We start from the raw sequence: 20,779 nt of genomic DNA, 5'->3' as shown, positions 1-20,779 counted from the left end.
AATATAAAGCAGGGAAGTTCAAAAAGTAACTTTCTACTTCAAGAACGAGTAATTTACTAAAAACACGTAATACTTATTTTACTTTTTTTCCACTTAATAACTAAATAAACAAAAATCCATTTTTTCTTAACTGTTTTATTCACAATATCATCTTTACAGTTTCTTGCTAACTTAACAACATTAATTACTCAACGATATAGGCTTCTTTTTGAACACCGAAATTTATAACGCAAAATTCACGTTTCTACAATAGGAATACTGAACGATACCAGATATATATCTCTGAAACAAAAATTAAATCTTAGTGGAATGTTTCCAAAAAACATGCTCGGGATCAAAAAAATATAATAATGAGTAGAACAAATATAACAAACTTCAGCTTATATCATATACCTAGGTAAAACCACGTGGAATCGAAATATAATATCTACAAAATGACATTAATTACCTATTATGTAATTTGTTTGGGTTAAAAACAGAAATAACTTTAGGTATAATACAATAAAACGGAGAATTGCACAAGACTTATGTTACAGGATATGAAGTATAATGGGTACTAGAAAGGGGAGTGAGAAATATATTTACCTATTAACGTTATCTCATACAATTGGAGACTTTAAGCCTCGATATAAACGCATCCTACAAATCAAAACCAACGCATAGAGGAGAATTAATGACGCGAATCTCTTGGGTAGAACTCTGCAAGAATGGCAGCGGGGATACGCTTCAACATTTCCTTGGGGAAGATACGCAGCAGTTGCCACCCAATATCCAGCGATTCGAATACAGTCCTGTTCTCGTAATTTCCTTGTGCAATGAAGTTCTTTTCGAATTTCGTCAAGAATTCTAGGTAAAGAAGATCGTCAGGGGTCAAGGCTTCTTCACCCACTACGGCCTTCATAGCTTGAACGTCTTTACCAATAGCATAACAAGCGTACTAAGACAAAGCAAAAAATGAATATTTTAACTCTGATTTAGATTTAAAACTTACCAGCTGGTTGGACACATCAGAGTGATCTTTCCTAGTCATGCCTTCACCAATGGCAGATTTCATCAAACGTGACAGAGAAGGCAATACGTTTATTGGTGGGTAGATTTGCCTGTTGTGCAACTGCCTGTCGACGTAAATTTGCCCTAAAAACATTCTTACATAAACACAAAAGAAAGATGGCAAAATCAAATCTGACCTTCAGTAATATAACCAGTCAAATCAGGAATTGGATGGGTAATATCGTCGTTGGGCATAGTCAAAATGGGAATCTGAGTAATCGATCCGTTTCTGCCCTCAACACGTCCAGCACGCTCGTAAATGTTGGCTAAATCCGTGTACATGTAACCAGGGAAACCACGACGACCAGGCACTTCTTCTCTCGCAGCTGACACCTGCAAATTCATCCCTGCATTGCCAATTCCCCATGTTACGACCCAAACATTTTACCTCACGCAAAGCTTCTGCGTAAGATGACATATCGGTTAAGATGACCAACACGTGCTTTTCGCATTGATAGGCCAAAAATTCGGCAGCGGTCAAAGCCAAACGCGGAGTAATGATTCTTTCAATGGTAGGATCGTTGGCCAAATTCAAGAACAAACAGACGTTCTCCATGGAACCATTCTCTTCGAAATCTTGCTTGAAGAATCGGGCAGTTTCCATGTTGACACCCATAGCGGCGAACACGATGGCAAAGTTGTCTTGGTGGTCATCAAGAACGGATTTTCCGGGCAAATTTACCAGACCGGCTTGCCTACAGATTTGAGCGGCGATTTCGTTGTGGGGCAACCCAGCAGCCGAAAAAATGGGAATCTTTTGACCACGGGCAATGGAATTCATCACGTCGATGGCAGAAATACCGGTTTGGATCATTTCCTCTGGGTAGATGCGAGACCAGGGGTTGATGGGTTGACCTTGGATGTCCAAGTAGTCCTCGGCCAAAATTGGGGGTCCTGAAGGAAAGACAATGTGACTTGATGTTAAGTAGTTTGATGCACTTATTTTGTGAAAATAATTATATGTATATATAACTTTTTTCCTATTCAGTATCTAAATTATGTCCTTAACACTCCTAGAAATATGTTTTCCTACTTTTTCTCAATTTATGTTTTTAACGTTTTTCCCTATTTCTCCAACTCTTCTAAAGGTTAGGAAAATTTTTTAAAAACTCGTTTTTTGCCGAACTTTTCTGTTTTTTTTTTCTGTTAAATTATGGCTGTAACTTAATTGTGCCTATTTTACTATTTTAGGTTCCAAATAGTGACAAACTATCATTTTAAATTTGAATGTTTTATAGTTTTTTCCAGGCTTTCACCTATTGTATTTTCAAAGTAGCATCACATAATTGTAGACAACACCCCTTTTTCTGTACCAGGTTTACTATATGCATGATTTAAAACAAAATAGAATAGTGTGTCTAAAGGAATAATGCATTATCAGTAATGATCAATGTCAGCATCAGTTGACTAAATTAGCAACACCAACAACAATCAGGTGACTTTGAAATAACAAAAGACTAATTAAAATAGTGAATTATGTAAAAACCTACAAAAACAAAATAGTACTATAGAAATTAACTATGTTTTTAAAACCAACTAACACTAAACTTACCTTTATCAATAGGTTTTCCTGATCCATTAAACACACGCCCCAACATATCTTCTGATACAGGTGTCCTCATTATGTCCCCTGTGAACTCACAAAGTGTATTTTTGGCATCAATACCAGATGTTCCCTCAAAGACTTGTACAACAGCTTTAGAACCGCTGACTTCCAGTACTTGACCGGATCTAAGGGTCCCGTCAGCCAATTTGAGCTCCACTATTTCATAGAATTTAGGGAATTTGACATCGTCCAGAATGACCAAAGGTCCATTAACCGCAGAGACGGTTTTGTACGCTGAAGAATGAAAAATTTGAATATTTTAGGGCAAGGAGTGGCAGTCACAAGAATGGTCACATGACTAATTAAGACTTCATTATTTAGTTTGGTTTATGAAAAATTTCTTGAATTAGGGAGTTAACCAAGGTATTCTCGGGGTTATTAAAAGGGTAAGATTCAGCTGATAGGACTTATCCAAGGAAAGTTTTATCGAGGATAAAGGGAGGTTGGTGCATTGGAGCACTTACTCAATCTTGGCTGCGAGACAAAATCCCTGGAAACAGCCAGAACGTGTTCCCTGGCAGCTTGGTGCTTTGTTAAGGACATCTTGATGCCTTTTCCTATAACTGTCGCGCAAAATAAACTCACAAAACTTGATTATACGTTAGTAAGGAAAGAAATTCGACTGAAAACGGGAAAAATGGGCTAGCTAAACGACCCAAGAGTTGATTTCACGTGACGTGTGCTTGACGTTTATCATGTGATATGATTTGAAGGGGTTATGTTTTAGCAACAGTCAGCAACATTGACTAATGATCAGAGACCTGCGCGTTTAGTGAACAGAGAATATCCAAAACTCTGACTGTTTGATTTACTGTTCAGACAAGGAATTTGCTGGTAGTTCGATGATTATCAGATAGGTTTGAAAACTCTTTACAAATTGGGTGTTGGAGAATTTATTTTCCACGACCGACTTGCAAGGACTTCAATTCCAACGGTTTAAAACAGTTACGATTCAAGCATGAGTATTATAATAAATTTGTAAAAATCCTCAAACTCTCATGGATTGCTTGTCGAAACAAACCACTTGACATAAGATAACGTCATCATAAGGTTTGAAATTAAGAACGAGCAATAGCACACTATGAAGTTGATATGTGACAACGTCGAAAGTGGTGCGAAAAAAATTTTAAATTGAGCTAAGCACTAATTTGAACTTAACGATTCTAAAGTGTATTTTTCCTCATTTGATCTAACAGTTTAAGATCCAACCTCACTTCATTTCCAAACATTTCATAACTTTAAATAAACTTTCCACATTTCAAGGTTCTTAAAGTTACTAATCAAAACTTTTGTATACTAAACATCAAAAAGAAGATTACTAAATCAAAACAGAACTACTAGTGGAATTTCTTTCGAATTTGTTATGTCGTCATCATTACGTCATTTTGAAACCAATTTGGGCCGCTGTCAAAATTCTTCTATAATTTCTGTCAACCTTAACCAGGACCATGTAAGAAAGGAAAACGCGTATGGAGCGTTTTCCTTTAGCTTGCACCTCTCAATTCCCTGGCCACATTTAACGTCAAAGCAAACAATAGCAGATAAAGAAACTCAAAATTGAAAATTCCCTCTGCTTTAGCTAAAATTCTCTGTAATTTCCACTTTTCCACTAAAAATCCAAAGCTGGAAACAAAGAATGGCTAGAACTATTGAGTTTACGGAGGTCTAATAAACGTCAAAACACAAAATTTTGATTTTTGCCATTTCAAAGCTGCTATCAAGTTTTTTTATCTTTTTCGGTTTGATTACGCGCTTTCTACTTCTCTAGCGCCAACCGCCAGCGCCTGCTTAACTCAGTCTCTGTTTAACCGGTGGTCGAGCTTAACGCGCAGTGCTCCGCTATTTTCGAAATTGAGTCCTAAATTTAGGTGTCTCAGCCCTTAGAGCAAAAAAAATGGCGGTGTCACTTCGGGGTTTGTCTTGCAAGTTCGGGGGCATCTTTTCGCCTCTTAAAATTGCCTCAACTTCTAGAACCTATTTCACTTATGTAAACGAACCAGCCCAGCCTATTAAGGGAAAAGAACCGAAGTGGTGTACTGCTGAAGAAGCCTTTCAGGATTTACAATCTAGTAAGAATCCCTAAATTTTTTCTCCCAGTTTTAAACAATATTGTAAATAAAATAGTGGAAGATTCTTTATCCTGTTAAGTTTATCAGTAATAATTAGTCTGAACTTTGATCAATCATCTTTACATCCATGTTGGGTAATGAATTGATCTCTCCATTAAAGTCAAGCTAAGGGCTCAAGTTTAAGGCCTATTCATCTCTCAATTTGTTCAGTTGTCTGTTTTATACATGTTGGGAAAATTCTTTACATGATAGCAGCACTGAAACTTATCACTTTTTCTGCTTTCAATATGATGGACTTTGAACAGCTGGTAATATATGTATTTAGAGGCAATTAAATAAAATTTAGTAAAGTTCTCATGTTTATAAATGACCTCCAAGTTTGCTGGTCAAATGAGGAATAGAGCTCTAATGAGTTTTAGTAAAGTTTTAATAAAGTTTTTGTATTCTAAAATACCTCAGCGATCTGCCCCTCATGTATACGCTAACACTTGAGTAATAGGTATACTTTATTTTCTATTTTTCTAAAGAGTTTTTCCCATTTGGCTTTCACCAATTCTTGTAATCATTCATTGAAGTTTTAGTTAGTTCCAAATTAAAGTCTATTTAGGAACAATTACAATGAAATGGTAGGAACACTAATTTATGAGTTTGAGGAGTCATATTTCTGACTATATTAGTTAGGTATATGAATGTCACAAAATTAGAACTATTTTCCTAATAAAAAATACATAACATACCATGTGTATACACAGTCATTCAGTGAGAACTGAACAGCCCACTTTTTCGTGTTTTCTTGTATGTAATAAAAAAACTGAAGTAACCATTTTGTTAAAAAGATGATGTGTGTTAGAAGATGATGATGAACCATGGTATAAAATTTCAAATTTTGTATTGAAACATCTTGTATATCATTCTTGTATCAGATGGGCTTCTCCATACTGATCTAAAAAATATAGAGCTTAGCCTTTTCACTTAAACAAATTATTGGTGTTCCACAAGGATAATGTGCAAGATAAAGAATTTACTTCAATTTCACACTTTTTATGTATTGAAATTATGGAATATGTCTTGGATTACATTTTATCCTAATGTGAATGAAATTGGTTAGGTGGCACAAAACTATATTTTTTAAGCCAGCATGAAGAAATCAAGCTAATACAAGAATAATATACAGAGTGTTCCATTACAAAATTTTGAAATTTTATATTGTAGTTCTTTTAATATTTTTTCAGTCACCTTTTTAACAGTATTTTGAAACTACATGTATCAGTATACAAAATGGTTATGTTCTGTTTTTGAAATAAATAGAGACTAACTCAAAAAAGGGGTATACAATTCCCAGAACACCTTATACCTAATTTTAAATGATATAGGACAAGAGAACAGTTTGAAATCAACAATTTACTTGCCCCTAGATAAAGAAATGTGTATGTTTATTTTGTGAAGACATAACATTAAATGATGACATTAAAGACCTGGATAAAGCCATTCTCAGGTCTCACTGCACACACATATTTTACTTTCTAAGGTTTGCAGTGTATGAGTGTGTAAAAATGTTTTTGACCCCACACTCTGCCACATTTTATATTTTTTGTTGGTCCTTATAAGTTTTGTTTACACGTGGTCCTGTGGATGTAAACATGTAACATCAACATAAACAAACCAATTTATCTAAAATCGGTCTGGACGTATGTAAGAGTTCAAAAATCAGTTTCCAAAAACACGAATAATCTACACATTTTAATCTAGGGAATACAATGACCACGTGTTATTTATACTTAGTAGAATGCACTAATAAAAACAAATCGCTGTGATTAAGTTGTTGGACATATGGTGATAATCTCAATCTTCTGATTCCTTTTTGAACAAAAACAAATAGGCTGCAAATTCAAGCATTCCTTTAATAATTCCCTTTTCTTTCTAACATTAAAAATGGAATTTTAAACTTAGATACCCTGTAGTTCTGCTACTGTTAACTTCTGAATTAATCATAAGGTAAATATGGCCAAATCGTTTTATTTTAATGCCGGCATCGTGTGGTAGAGCGCTGACATACATTAAGGTATAAATAGATAAATACGTTTTTCTATTCAAAAGTGGATTACTATTATAGATAAAAAATATGAATGAAACAAGGATCATAGACCGTAAGTGGCACACTCTACGATGAACATAAAAAATGATTAGCGTATGCAAGTTTCCCCTCCTCATAACTCCCCTGGAACTTAAGTTCGTGCATTTAAATTGTTTAGTATAAAAGCTATGATTAAAAGTTCTTTTTAATTTTGAACTTTACCACCCTGTAGCTCTCTTGCAGTCAACTTTTAAATTAAATCAAATATAGCTGAAACGTTTTGTTTTAATCCTAGCAAACTGTGGTAGAACGTAGTAAAAACCCTTTAAAGTCACCCCCTGTATATACATATATAACATATAATAAAAAGAAGCCAAAAAATTATGGCTGAATGATTTAAAGTGTTAAGCTAAAAGGTGAACTCTGGACTGACATATAATAGTATGTGATCATGGAGACATCTAATATGCCAAGGTTTTTGGCAAGTAAAGAAATAAATTGGGGTGTAAAGTTACTGTAAGATTACCTTAAAGATTATCTGTTCTTCAAAATAAGTTTAACTGACTTTGTAATATGATTGGTATTTTTTAATTGTTTTTGATGGTTTAGATATTAGTTGGTACTAACATTAATCAATAATTTGATACAGAGATTTTTACTTACATCACAGATAGTTCAAATGCGTACTCATTAAATAAATTCTTTGAAAATGTGAATCGAAATTTGCTGATAGCTATAAATAAAATCCTACAATATTTGTGCTTCGTAACTCGTACAACGCGCATGTTAATCTTAAAATTCAACAACGGAGAAAAATACCTTGAAATTATCCTAAGATGAGCCTTACAAATTTGGATACTTTATTTCTGTTTTATTTTCTTAGATCAGCTGATCGCAATTAAACAAACCCAACAATTTCAATCATTCTCATTCATAGAAACACAAAAATTACTGTTGTGTAACCTGTATGAGCGGTCCTGTTTTCTATTTTCGTCTTTACAAATCATTTATTCTCCATTCAACGTCATGCTAAATTTCAATTGCGAGGCAGCTACATTGTTTAACTTGTTGATTATACGTGAAATAATATCTGGAGGGCTTAATTGCTATCCTTATCGTTGCATTCCTACTTGTCGGGGCAATATATTTATTGAGATATATTCATGGTAGAACTTCAATGCTTAATTACCGATTTCTCTACCTGGATATGATTACATTATCCTCTGTCCGAAAATTCCTTATAAATCATGTAAATTTTTCGCTTCTTTCCAGACCAAACCGTATTTGCTCAGGGCGCCGCGGCGACTCCTGTGACTCTTCTGACTGCCATGACTGAGGTTGGCAAAAAGAAAGGCTTAAAGAACGTAACTGTTTGCCACATGCATACCGAAGGACCGGCATCTTACACTGATCCTTCATGTGAGGGTATATTTAGGTACGTCACTTACATAACACACAGACGCTTGAGTTTGTCATTCACCGATTCTCAAATTGGTGAATCTAAGTTTTCAAAGTCCAGGGTAAATTGTTTTTTTGGCCAAGAATAAGGATTTCTATTGGCAGCTCATTCGAAAACAACTTATCTGCCAGACACACTTGTTTATATATGTGATGTACCGATTACGGGATTCCGTTTTTTGGAAAATAAAGTTCAATATTGACACGTTTTATCCCTAATGAATATTCTGACGTACGAGGGGGATTTTTTTTTAGATCGAACTCGTTTTTCATGGGAGGCAACGTGAGGAAAGCTGTCGCTGATGGTAGGGGAGATGCTATCCCCATCTTCCTTTCAGAGATCCCTGCTTTGTTTTATAAGGGCATCGTAAAGCCGGATATTGCTGTAATTCAAGTAAGGAGAGACTTGAGACATTCATAAAATCATTGTAATCAGACACCAAGGCTGAATTCTTAAAATTTAGCTGTCATTTTACATGAGTGTTCTATTGAACAAGTTTATAGTGAATTGCGGAATATGCTCTTACTACATAAAAACTAGAAAATAATAAAACATTAAAACAAATTACGTGTCATGTATGTAAATATATCGCTGTAACCCCAATAATTCATTAAATTTGAGAAGGATGTGCTTTGTAGGTTTCCCCACCTGACCAGCATGGCTACTGCAGTCTGGGTACCAGTGTTGATTGTGTGAGAGCGGGCATGTCTCACTCCAAAATTATAGTTGGTAAGAAGTTATGTGCTTACATTGAACACATTGAAATTTTTGTTAATGTATCTGTAGCTCAAGTGAATCCCAAACTTCCACGAACCTTTGGAGATGGAATCATTCACATTAGCCACATTGACTATGCCGTTAAAGTGGATGTCGCCTTACCTATCCACGGAGGCAAACCGCCTACTCCTGTAGAAACGAGTATTGGAAAACATATTGCTGAAAATCTCGTAGATGATGGAGCTACCTTACAAATGGGTATAGTTAAATTTACTATAGTACAATAACTGTGCTATCCTCATTGGACCTAGATAACTGATGATGATGATACAAAATTTTCTGTAGTTTTGGACTTTGGGGTTGTTCATAAATTATTTGCGGCTATAGTCACCAATATAGTAATATTTGAATCTTATACCTACGACATTTTGAAGCATCTTGTGTTCCTACAATAAAATTCAAAAACATAGACTTGGCAAAGGTCTATCTTTAGCTTTCGTATAAAACGTTTTGTAATTAGATGAATTCATACAAATTGAAATATGAAACGAATAGTATCTATAGATTTAAATCTGCAGTGCGTACAATAATAATTTTCTTTCAGGTATCGGAAGCATTCCAGATGCAGTTCTATCTGCACTCACGAACCACAAAGACCTGGGTATTCATTCAGAAATGTTTGCCGCAGGTGTAGTGGATTTGGTAAATCGAGGATGTATTACCAACAACAGGAAGATTATCCACAAGGGCAGAATCGTCGGTTCATTTTTGATTGGCACTCAGGATTTATACGATTTCGTCGACAATAATCCTTTCATTGAAATGTTGGTCGTCGATTATGTAAATAATACGAGTAAGTTCATGGATATTAAGTGTTTTCTCGAATTCTATTCCTTACAAATAATTTTAGGTATTATTGCAAGAAATCCTAAAATGACAGCTATCAATTCATGCATCGAAGTTGATTTGACCGGGCAAATTGTATCTGATTCTATTGGAACCCGGATGTATTCTGGATTTGGTGGCCAAGTAGACTTTATTAGGGGTGCGGCCGAAGGTTTCGATGGTAAAGGAAAACCCATTATTGCCTTACCTTCCGCCACAAACAAAGGCGTGAGCAAAATTGTGCCTACTATTAAAACTGGTAAGGTTTTTTAGTGTAGCTTTCCATCATGTAGTAGATACGAAAAAAAAAAGCTGATTTCTATTAACGGTGAAAATTATTTGCCGTTTTATTTCTGATCCCACATACATTCCATTATTAAAAATTATCCAACGCTTCTTCCTATGTTATAGGATCTTTGTCCAATTTGGAATAGGCAGTTCGGGCACTTCTTTGCATTTTAGAGTTTCAAATTGAATGGAAATGCCCATTTAAGTTGAAGCCCAGAATACAGATAACATGCACTTGATTACTTGTTTACTGGGTTTGCAAAAAGTGAAAATGAGATAGACTAATACTCCGAAGTCAGATTGTCAAATAAAAAGTTTTTATTTTATTTTGTTTGGAAATAACGCTTTACACACACATAGGAATTGTTGAAGTGGTGGGATAGGAGACAATAATATTTGCCTTTTGTAAAGAATTTAAATAAAATACCTTGTTAACATTTCAAAGACATCATGCAGTGATACACATTCAGCATAGGCTCTTCAGAACCTAGGAAAAAATTAATTTAAAAACAGAAATTATAGTGAATGAATTGTGAATATGTAAAATGTGTGAAACACTGATAATTCTTCTCTCGCTGAGAAATGACAGTTTTTTTTATTGAAAAAATAAAAAGATCTTCAGCAGCTTTTCAGGATCTATGTTTATAATGCCATCTATGGATGGAGGGAAAATTAGTATACGTGTAATATTAATTTGCAGGAGCTGGTGTCGTGACGACCAGAGCCCACGCCCACTATATAGTAACCGAGCATGGAATCGCCTACTTGTTTGGAAAAAGCCTGAGACAAAGAGCGCACGCTCTCATCCAAATTGCACATCCAGATCACAGAGAGGCTCTGGAAAAGGCGGCCTTTGAACGCCTCAAATGCATGCCTTCAGCATAATTTTTCGATTAGTTGCAATAACAATTCAACTCCGTCATTCAGTAATAATGAACGAAAGAAATAGGCAACCACACAAACGTTTCTGTTTTTAATTATATTGTGTTATTGTAGGGAAATCATTGAAACCGAAAAACGTTAGAACTTCTAAAATAAGATTTAAGCCACACTATATCATGAACCGGGCTAGAGAGATTGATTTTATTTGTATAGGGAATTACAATAATAATGTTTTATGTTTTTAAGCAATGAGTACAAGATAACGGAGATAGGATGCTCCGGTCTCTTAAATGGAGAACTAGCAAATTTTCAACAAAATGCTAAATATGAAAGTTGTGAAGCTTAAGTTATTTTTTTAAATTTTTATATTATATTTTAAACAGAAATCTGTTCCAAATTGATGTTCAATTACCAAAAGACATATGTATGAATGTAGTCATTTTTCTAAAAATACCAACAGTTTAAAAAGAAAAAAGTCAATTTTGTATGGCAAAATTTTGTGAAATAACCTGTATAAACGTATTTATAAGCAAAAGTAAATTTTAACATGAGCTCTACTAACTTTCGTATTTAATATTTTCGAAACCTGAACTTTTGTATTTAACATTTTTTTCAAAAATCTGTTAGATATCTAGATAGGAGCGTGAGGCGTCTTATTTCGGCCGTCCTGTAAATATTTAGGTTAAGTGGTACAAACCTTGTTATTGCCTCATATTTCTATGTTTTTAAAAATACACATTTGTAAAGAATGAATGATTTTTATTATTTATCGCCTAAAACGCAACCAAATTAACTAAACTCTTGTCACTAATTTTAACATTTTTTTTTTCGGAAGTCACAGAGATTTCACAAACTGTAATGTTTATCACAGGAGATTATACTCCTATACAAAGAAAAGTTCCACATTGTAGTTTACACAGAATTAGAGCTAGTTCGGAGTTTCCTCACTAGTGCGTACCAAGTGTAACAATACGGCCGTATTTTTTCACTGTCTTTTACTTTTACCGCCATCGAAGGCAGATTCAACACAAAAGCCTCAATCGATACCTTCCACTTAACCATACAGTCATTGAACGAAGTCAATATTCAATTCGACATTCGTTAACTCACTGAATTAATTACAGATTATTTGAATTAAAGGTGTGTACCTTTAAATTTAATAATGAATGGGACCAAAAAAAACTGAAATCGCCAAACTATCCGAAGACAAATGATAAGCGCTCGGTAGATGATTGCTCAAAAGAATTTCCTTATTTTTATTTTTTCTGTTGTGCTGAATATGTTGATACGTTTTTCAAACACAGTGAATACAGCAAATATTTCAAGGATTTTAGTTTTGTTTTGCTTCATTGAAGCATTTGATTCTTTCAGGACAAAATGCTTAAGTGAAGCCACAGGAAGTTTTGGCGATAATATTGCTGGACTGAGTGCGCACTTTTTGGATGCTCGAATTCGCCATTAGTAAATAGAAATAGCTACTTTGAAGTCTAATGAAGAGATGTAGTTATTTTTAGCTTAGAAGCTCAACTAAAAAATCAGCTCTGCCACTCATTACATAATTTAATAATATTTCGTTGACATTAAAATATATTAAAAATTAAAACTCAATTCTACATACTGAACATTGTGATTCATATGAAAGTTTTCACTCTTACCTAGTCAATTCACATACTTTGATTAAAATAAACATTAGTCAAATTAACTTCAGGTAAAATAACTTAAAACCTATTCAATTCTCACTTTTTATTAATTCAATATTCCCATTAAATTAAGAAATACTGTAATCAACAGTATTCAAGTATCTACCAAGTAGCTCAGCAAATCGTCACGATGGATATCAAAAATGACTGCTTATTGTAAGCGTTGACACTTCAATAGAAACTCTATCTCTCATTCTTCGTAATAATACGCGGCAATAAAAACGTAAAATTCTAAGTAGAGGTTATAATATTTTTTCAATTAAGAGGTTTCTGAAGGGTCGTATTTGGTTTCCGGAGGATCATATTTGTGGAGTTTAATCCTCCATTGTTTAATTAATCCTTCCCACGCTCTTCTTGAATATTTGCCATATTTAGGAGGAGTTTTTGGATCATCAAGTTTTCGCTCAGATCTGAAAAACCAATTATTGTGTTTTCAGGAATCATACCTACTCCCTTTTCTATATGTATAAATTTGATCAAAAACACCTTTAAAAAGACCCATGTTATTTGCTGATTAAATACTTAAAAGTTCTCAGATACATAAATATTCTGAACTCTTTTCTCTAAATACTTCATTTCCAATGACACAATACTTTGGAATATTTCATTCAGTAACTGGTTCATACTACACAGTTGTACTCCATAATTTATAAAAAGATGTCAGGATAATAAAAGTCTGTAAATTAAGGAACCTTGAATTTCACGACCTTATTGCTGGCTTTATACTGCATAATACATATCCTAACATAGAAAATTGGTTTTATGGCAATAGCTGTTAGTTTTTATACAGTACATGGAATGTACATAACATATGACATAGGAACTTCATATCTTCAATTTTGTATCCAATTCTTATGCATGATGGGGTATATAAACCTGACATTATTCAGATTGAGGATAAGATCAGTATATTATTGAGAACTTAGGATATGTTAAATTTTGACATTATATCAATGGGATTAGCAGTTGATAGTTGATTTATAGAATTTGGCTATCGAGGAAGTGGTATAAGTGTGAATAAGGAGAAAACAGTTGAGATGAAAAATATTTTAATACCAAACAAAGTTCGTAGCAATATAAAGCATACTTTTTGTATGATGATTTTAAGTTGCCACAAATTATATCACTCAAAAGTGATTTTGTGATATTGAAAAACTAAATTACTATCGGTGTGACTTCCAAAAATAAAAAAATATAATAAGAATAAGGGCTTACCTGGGGACCATTTTTGTAAAGTTATCATAGCCAATAGTATTTTTTCCATATTCAATTTGCTTTTGTCTTCTTTGAAGCACAATAGGGTCTGATTCCATTTCAGAGCTGCTACATTGCCTTGGCATTTTTTTTTGTCTACAAGGCAACAAGAAGCGCTTATGTAATATACAATAAGATTGTAATAATTTTAACTTATAATAGACAATAGCAATGCTAACATAAAGTGAAACTATTTACTAGTTTATTTAAGGTTATGTGATAATCAACAAATAGCAAACCATGTCAATACCCCTTTAAATTTTAAAGCTAAAATTGCATGATATTATGAAGTAGTATTTATTTTGTATAACTTAAATTAATGAAAAAAATATTCACTCCTACTTACATTCCACTAATATCATTTTTTTCTTGTCTGTCTACTTTAGGTCCTAGTCGTTTCAAGGCAGAAATTCTTTTGCCCCCTCTCTCACCATCACTAGTTTTATATGGTGATGGCCTGGTGAAAACTGTGCGTTTTGCACTTCTCATTGAACTCCAGGATTGGTTACTATAAAAGTTATCCCCACTTGTCCCATCATTTTCAACTTTTATAGGAGTCACATCTTTAATTTTGCAACTTTCAAATAATTCCCTATTGTAGGGAGAGTCATCAAACATCCTATCAATTGAACCTTCACCACTTATTACTGGAGGTGGAGGTGTATGTGGCATAGTACTTTGAACAGATGCAGGTGATGATTGCTCAGATTTGATATTACAGTCTGTTTCATAGCTTTTGAATTCATCCTCTGAGCTACTATTATTGTTTTCTTTAATCTCTCGCTTTGGCAAAAAGATTTCACAATCTGTTTCTTGTTTAATCTGATGTTTTAACTCTTTAGTAAAGAAATTATCTGAATCTGGTTCTTCTTTGATGCTGTTTAGTAGTAGGGAAGAACTATTAAAAGATGAGTTATGTTCTGTGTCCAAATCTCCAGACACTTGTTTGTTTTTCCTTACAGGAACATCTCCACTGTCATCCCATTCGTCCTAAATGATTTGAAATTAAAAGAAGTCCTCAAGTTATTGTTAAAATTGTGTAAAGTTTATTAAAGATAATGCGACCTTGTAATAGTAGTTAAAGTTGAATTACAAGAGAAATGTACCTGTTAGGAGGAATGAAGGTAATGTATATGGTTATGATGGGTGCCATTTTTTTATGTGGTACTAAGGGCAAGTAGAGTTTATCCAAGCTCTTACTCATGTGAATATACGATCAACCTTAGGATGTGAATTTGTTAATAGTTTAATACGTACGTCGTCGAATATTCTGGCGTTTTTCAAAGAAGTATTCATAGTTAATTTGTGTACAGAATCCATTCTCTCCTAATGTTGAGATTGATTACAAACTTGCGGATAATCGTTCCTTTTCTGGAAAATCACAACAACCTGAAGCCACTCGCGTCACAAAATCCATTTATATTACTTCTAGATGAATATTTAAGGAAAAAAGATGAAATCATATGCATAAAAAGTTAAATCAAGCAAACGCAAACAAACAGAAATCGTTTCTAGGTTAATTTTTGGAAAGGCGGGAAAAGATTGATTGACAACATGAATGTCATCTGTAATTTGAAAATGTTCATTTGAGGGGCATTTTCCAGATATAAGAATAGATGTGTTTTGATTACTACTCGTCAAGAATATATTGGGTGTGAGAAAAAATTAAGTTCCATTTTCTAATAGAGGGCCTAACGCGTACTGTATATATTACGCGTGAACCGGCTTAATATATATTTGAAAGATCTTAATGTTAATGTCAAATTGCACCTATCTGTCATTCAATGAAAGTATTAAAACATGTGGTGCATTATACACTCGAGAGTAGTTCACTCCGAGAACCTGCATCGACAAGTGACACTCACAGGAATGACAGTTGACGAGTAGCAGGGGCGGAAATAGCGAAAGGGTTTGTTAGTTATATAAACTCAAAACGACCCTTAAAAGCTCTCTTACTCTTATTTTATTTTTGCTCTTAGTTTTCTCAAGATAACGTACCACGATTATCACCCTCAGTATAGTACATACAGGCTGTGATAATAAACGTAGCAATAGTTTTGTGTAAATAAAGATAGTCGAGCAGTATCAGCACGTATTTTATATCTAGGACTAGTATCCTTGCCGGGTTAGAATACTGGTCCCTTCAGCGTGTTCAACTTGTAAAGGAAAAATAGATTACCCCGTTAGCACCTACAACACGCCGTGTTACTCCAAATACCATCGGTAAACGCAAACACCTATAAATCCGACAAACATTTAATATTTCTTCGATTAAAAATGGTTAGTTTTGTACCTAGTAAGCGCCATTTGCGGGAAGTTTTATTATATTTTTATAATTTAAAGAAATCATAATCATAGTAATATTCACCCGACATTGCTCCTTCAGATTACTATTTGTTTCGATCGATGCAGTCAGTCTTTAGTGGAGAACGGTTCCGTTCTTAGGAAGACATCAAAAATTGGCTTATTAATTAAATCGCCTCCTTCACTTCTTCAGGGATGGAATTCACAAATTACCTGAAAAGTGGGCAAAGGCTATAGCTTCAAATGGAGCATACTTTGAATAATGTACATATATTTGTTTTTACCAAACAAACGGAACTTACTTTCTCTCATACCCAATATAATTGTCCTACACATGTAAAACCATATTAAAAAGAAAAATTAAAAAAATATATATTTATTGAATTTATCTCGTTATCGTTCGTTCATTCGTCCTCAAGTTACAGTACCAGATCTAGACACTCCACTCTGTAAAGGCAAAACATTCCTCTTGGTGGTAGAGTAATTCGAAAGTTGGATAATACAATTATTAATAAATTCGTGGCAGATTTGGGGCTCATAAACTAAGGGCCGTTTAAAATAGAATGAGCGAGTTGGCGTTTTGTATTTTGATGTTGTAGGAATTGGACGTTGCTACCTGGTCGTAATAATAGAATGTTCAATGAGTCATTTTATTATAAAATAAATTGTATTTTTATTATTAACATTGCTTTTTCTATTTTAAAGTTGGAAAAAATATACATACATAAGTATAATTATGTATAAGGCAGATTTTATTAGGAACTAATAACATTTCTGAGTCTCCCAATACCCTCAATTTCGCTCTCCAAAACGTCTCCCGGTTTTAAGTATTCTGCAGGTTTTCTGTGCATACCAACACCCGCAGGGGTTCCCGTCAAGATAACATCACCGGGATACAGAGTCACAATCCTGAAATATAAAATTAAAACAAAAAAATGCATCATTATTAAAACTTACTGAGATAAATAAGAGACCAAAAAATCGATTTTAAAAATGAGCTCTGAAGTATTTCCGCTCTGCTTTAACACGCCATTCACCCAACTTTTGATTGCTAATTTACTGGGGTCAAGTTTGGTTTTGGTAACGATGGCGGGCCCCAATGGACAAAATGTGTCCATAGATTTTCCCAGTAAAAATTGACCGTTGTTCCTACTCTTCTGCCAATCTCTGGCGCTTATGTCTTGAGCCACTGTGTATCCGAAAATGTATTCTTGGGCTTGGTCTGGTCTAATTGCTTTTGCTTGTCTGCCTATGACTACTGCTAATTCGACCTCCCAATCCACTTGCTAAAAATTATGATCATATAGTATTTAACGATGTGATGCGTTCACCAAAATGTCACCATACATTTGTAATTGGTGGAATTATAACATTGTCGTTGGGTCCTACTACAACTGAGGAAAACTTGCTGAAAAACATGGGTTCTTTGGGGTAAGGCATATTTTGTTCATCGCAATGTCCAGTGTAGTTGAGACCAACGCAGACAACTTTGTCACTGTTGGTAACTGGAGAAAGGAGGATTGCATCTGATATTGAGGTGACTGATTTGCTATTAGCGATTATTCTAAAAATCGAAGGAATATAGGTGTCTGAGATATGGCCCTTTAGAATTGTTTGAGACAAAGCATCAAACCTTAATCTTCTTACCTTCTAGCCTTTTCATAGGTCGATTGGCCCAGATTCAGAAAATCCACCAAATTGTTGGGGATAGTGGAGTCCACGGAACTAATATCAATGATGTCCCCTCCAATGGAAAGTTGAGCGCCCAAGTATTGCTGGCCGCCATTCTTGTTCCTATATTGCACGTACCTCATGTTGCACGTGCTTGATACGGAGAAACGTCTAATGGATCGCAAATTTGATACAATGTCCTGTTTAAAAAGCTTTCTGCTTAGATTCACAGTAATACTCGTCAAATTCGGGTTCATATTAACATCAACTTAAAAACACTCAAGAATATAATGTAGGTGTTGCAATTAGCGATAAGTTTATGGTGGGGTACTTGATTGGGTTCTAGTTGTATAATAATAATAAAATCCGACGCGGCAGCGGTACTGCAACCAAGGACAATTTTATAGGAGTTACTGCTGTTCGCGTGCGAATCTCGATTAATTTATCAACCTGTTGCCTAATTTTGATAAAAACGTGCACGTCTTCACAATCTACAGATATTCAAAATTGATTAAGCCTGTGTAAAGAATCTTTAGCCACGGCGTCCGCAGGTAAAAGCTGTATCGTCGAAACTGAATGAAAACCGATTCTCAATGAGGGTCCGAACTGATGTAAATGGCCCCCCAACCGGTGAGCTTTTGTGCTGAATCCATGAATGAGACGGAATTTAATTATTAAATGATTTGTGCATAGACAGTGGATTTTAAATAGTCTCGATTTTATATTTTACACATGTACTTCTAAGTCACTGATGGAATTCCTATATGTTTTTAACCGAAAATATAAATACAGATTTGGGACGAAAACCTGATAAATAGATTTAATATAGCATGTAAATGATAAACATATTGCCGACCACGCAGATTTTACGCAAGTCTGATTTTTTATTGATTATTCGTGTTGCTCTCCGTTAGCGTCTCGATTTCTGGCTGTTTTTTCTTCGTAAAGTAGAAAAAATTACTCAGAAAAAAACTTTGCAAATCAAAACAAAAATAGGCTCGATATTTATTCAAAGGTTCGGTAATTACGGTTTCCGAGAAATTTTAAAAATAGGTTTGACTTTGAACAGCTCGTGTACTTTTGCGTCACAGCCAGGAATTCCTACATGTTTTCAATTTATCAGTGTAAACAGAAATTAATAATAGACTCTTGAGACCTTACTCCTCTTTGCGATAATCTTTAGAATTTCTGAAAATTACGAAGTAAACGATCTGAGACAAAACGAAAAATCTGAGATTAAGAAAACGTAGAAAAAATCCGATTTTACTTCCTTTTACTAATTTAAGACAGTTCCAGATGAAAGTAAAAAATTAACAAAATTAAGCGTTCTATAACTTATTTACTTCGTAAGTATAATAACAGGACAAGAAAACTGTATAAAAGAGCAACACAATACATCAAGACGTTAATACCCAAAAAGTCCTTGGTTTATCATACCTGTTAGTCCTCGTATTATCCACCGTTTTGAACACTTCAACGTTGAGAAAAATATGTTTGAATAGCACAGTTATTGTAGTTTAAATTTGGAATTTTTCGCATTTTCTCACAAGTTTTGGCTTTCAAATGCGAATTAAAGTCAATATATGGAATAAATGATTCTAATTTAAATATCAAAATTCATGGAAAACGAATGTAAATAGTCGACAAATTGAAACAGTATTCTTTTGTCTTGTTACAGGATTTAATGAATTTTAAAAAATAGTCGATTTGCGTGCCACTAAATACCTCAATTTTGTTTAGAAAATTACAAAACTCGCGTGTCTAAAAAGTCAATCTATTATTGAGGTAATGTGTTCTTGTGTGAATGCAATTGAAAAAACCTTGACTTAGATTATTATTGAGCATACAAAAGCATGATTTTCCTTAATTTAACAGACCTCATATCTTTAACGATTCCTACAATCCAATATTACTATAATACTAAGTGGCATACTGTACATATGGTCATTTGCTTTTTTTTGGATTAGCAGTGTTATGAACACAATTTGCTAATTTATGCTGAAACGTGTTAAATGTTCTTTAAAAAACTGGTGTCAAGGTTTATCAGTGTGAAAAATATATTCACTTACCGATTTTTATTAAGAAAATATTCTTTTTTACACTTCAAAGGCTATAGTAGCAACGTGAGTCTTCAAACAACTCTCTCTGAGCAGGGACTAAAGTGGATCATTTACTACCAAACGGAGTAAAAAATGTTTTTGCTCCTTTTGACGTAATCACTAATTCGTTTAATCAAGTAGAAGGTCAATAAAACGAAAATGCTCTTATATGTTTCTGAATTGTATTTAAAACTATTCCTAAGTTCATTTGGACGAATTACAAGCAACATTATTAATATGAATGTTGATGATTGAACAATTTTTAAAAGAAAATAAATATCTTATGTGACCTGACACAGTTGTGACTATTGATTCACGTTTCACAGAAAAAGCAGAAGAAACTGAAACGCTGAAAAGTAAATACGGTTTTTAAAGTATTAAATAAAGAGGGCAAACACAAAGTTCAAATACCATAAAATATAAATGTATGAGTAATTGACCAATAAGGCAAATGTCCCTGAAAAGGTAATTTTCTGTAGATTTCGATTTTGAATTAAAAAAATATATATTGCCATTTAAAAATTAAGAATTCATACTAATTGTGGCCAATCGTAAAGTAAGATATGATATTAGGAAAGTCTTTCTCTTTAGCCAGCATTTTTCATTCTTGATAGCATCGTCGCTCCAAAGGTGACTACTATAATTTAGGATTGCTCTAGAATCTCTTTAATTCTTCCTTTTCTGCCAGATTTAAAATGAAGGCTGGAAAACCCAATAAGCT

General features: G+C 33.9%; 4 protein-coding genes across 5 annotated transcripts; 1 reads left to right on the top strand and 3 right to left on the bottom strand.

Annotated features, from left to right (window-relative positions):
• Positions 1-121: 121 nt before the first annotated feature.
• Vha55 (V-type proton ATPase subunit Vha55) lies at positions 122-3,352 on the bottom strand. Its single transcript, XM_066396860.1, has 6 exons — positions 3,121-3,352; positions 2,603-2,890; positions 1,439-1,944; positions 1,188-1,383; positions 992-1,134; positions 122-937 (listed from the first exon to the last, which is right to left on the bottom strand). The coding sequence occupies exons 1-6, from the start codon at positions 3,197-3,199 to the stop codon at positions 671-673; spliced, it is 1,479 nt and encodes a 492-aa protein (XP_066252957.1). The 5' UTR covers positions 3,200-3,352; the 3' UTR covers positions 122-670.
• A 972-nt stretch (positions 3,353-4,324) lies between these two features.
• On the top strand, positions 4,325-11,783 carry LOC136413353 (4-hydroxybutyrate coenzyme A transferase). The gene is made up of 8 exons (XM_066396861.1): positions 4,325-4,725; positions 8,072-8,234; positions 8,513-8,651; positions 8,897-8,987; positions 9,045-9,233; positions 9,580-9,828; positions 9,886-10,119; positions 10,849-11,783. The coding sequence occupies exons 1-8, from the start codon at positions 4,551-4,553 to the stop codon at positions 11,031-11,033; spliced, it is 1,425 nt and encodes a 474-aa protein (XP_066252958.1). The 5' UTR covers positions 4,325-4,550; the 3' UTR covers positions 11,034-11,783.
• A 787-nt stretch (positions 11,784-12,570) lies between these two features.
• Positions 12,571-15,434, bottom strand: Slbp (Stem-loop binding protein). 2 transcript variants are annotated; one of them, XM_066396863.1, is made up of 5 exons: positions 15,242-15,379; positions 14,945-14,974; positions 14,331-14,882; positions 13,946-14,080; positions 12,571-13,140 (listed from the first exon to the last, which is right to left on the bottom strand). In XM_066396863.1, the coding sequence occupies exons 2-5, from the start codon at positions 14,962-14,964 to the stop codon at positions 12,990-12,992; spliced, it is 858 nt and encodes a 285-aa protein (XP_066252960.1). In that variant the 5' UTR covers positions 14,965-14,974; positions 15,242-15,379; the 3' UTR covers positions 12,571-12,989. The 2 variants fall into 2 exon arrangements, with proteins under 2 accessions (XP_066252960.1, XP_066252959.1); XM_066396862.1 differs by having other exon boundaries at positions 14,331-14,974; positions 15,242-15,434.
• Positions 15,435-17,003: 1,569 nt separating this feature from the next.
• On the bottom strand, positions 17,004-18,681 carry LOC136413492 (fumarylacetoacetate hydrolase domain-containing protein 2). Its single transcript, XM_066397077.1, has 4 exons — positions 17,936-18,681; positions 17,636-17,852; positions 17,246-17,574; positions 17,004-17,197 (listed from the first exon to the last, which is right to left on the bottom strand). Exons 1-4 carry the CDS (start codon positions 18,214-18,216, stop codon positions 17,044-17,046), a joined length of 981 nt encoding a protein of 326 aa, XP_066253174.1. The 5' UTR covers positions 18,217-18,681; the 3' UTR covers positions 17,004-17,043.
• Positions 18,682-20,779: the final 2,098 nt, after the last annotated feature.

The sequence above is a fragment of the Euwallacea similis genome, chromosome 14 (genome assembly GCF_039881205.1).
Source record: "Euwallacea similis isolate ESF13 chromosome 14, ESF131.1, whole genome shotgun sequence".
NCBI classification, from domain to species: Eukaryota; Metazoa; Arthropoda; class Insecta; order Coleoptera; family Curculionidae; genus Euwallacea; species Euwallacea similis.
Note: the sequence above shows the minus strand (reverse complement) of the source record. Positions and strands in the feature narration are given on the sequence as shown.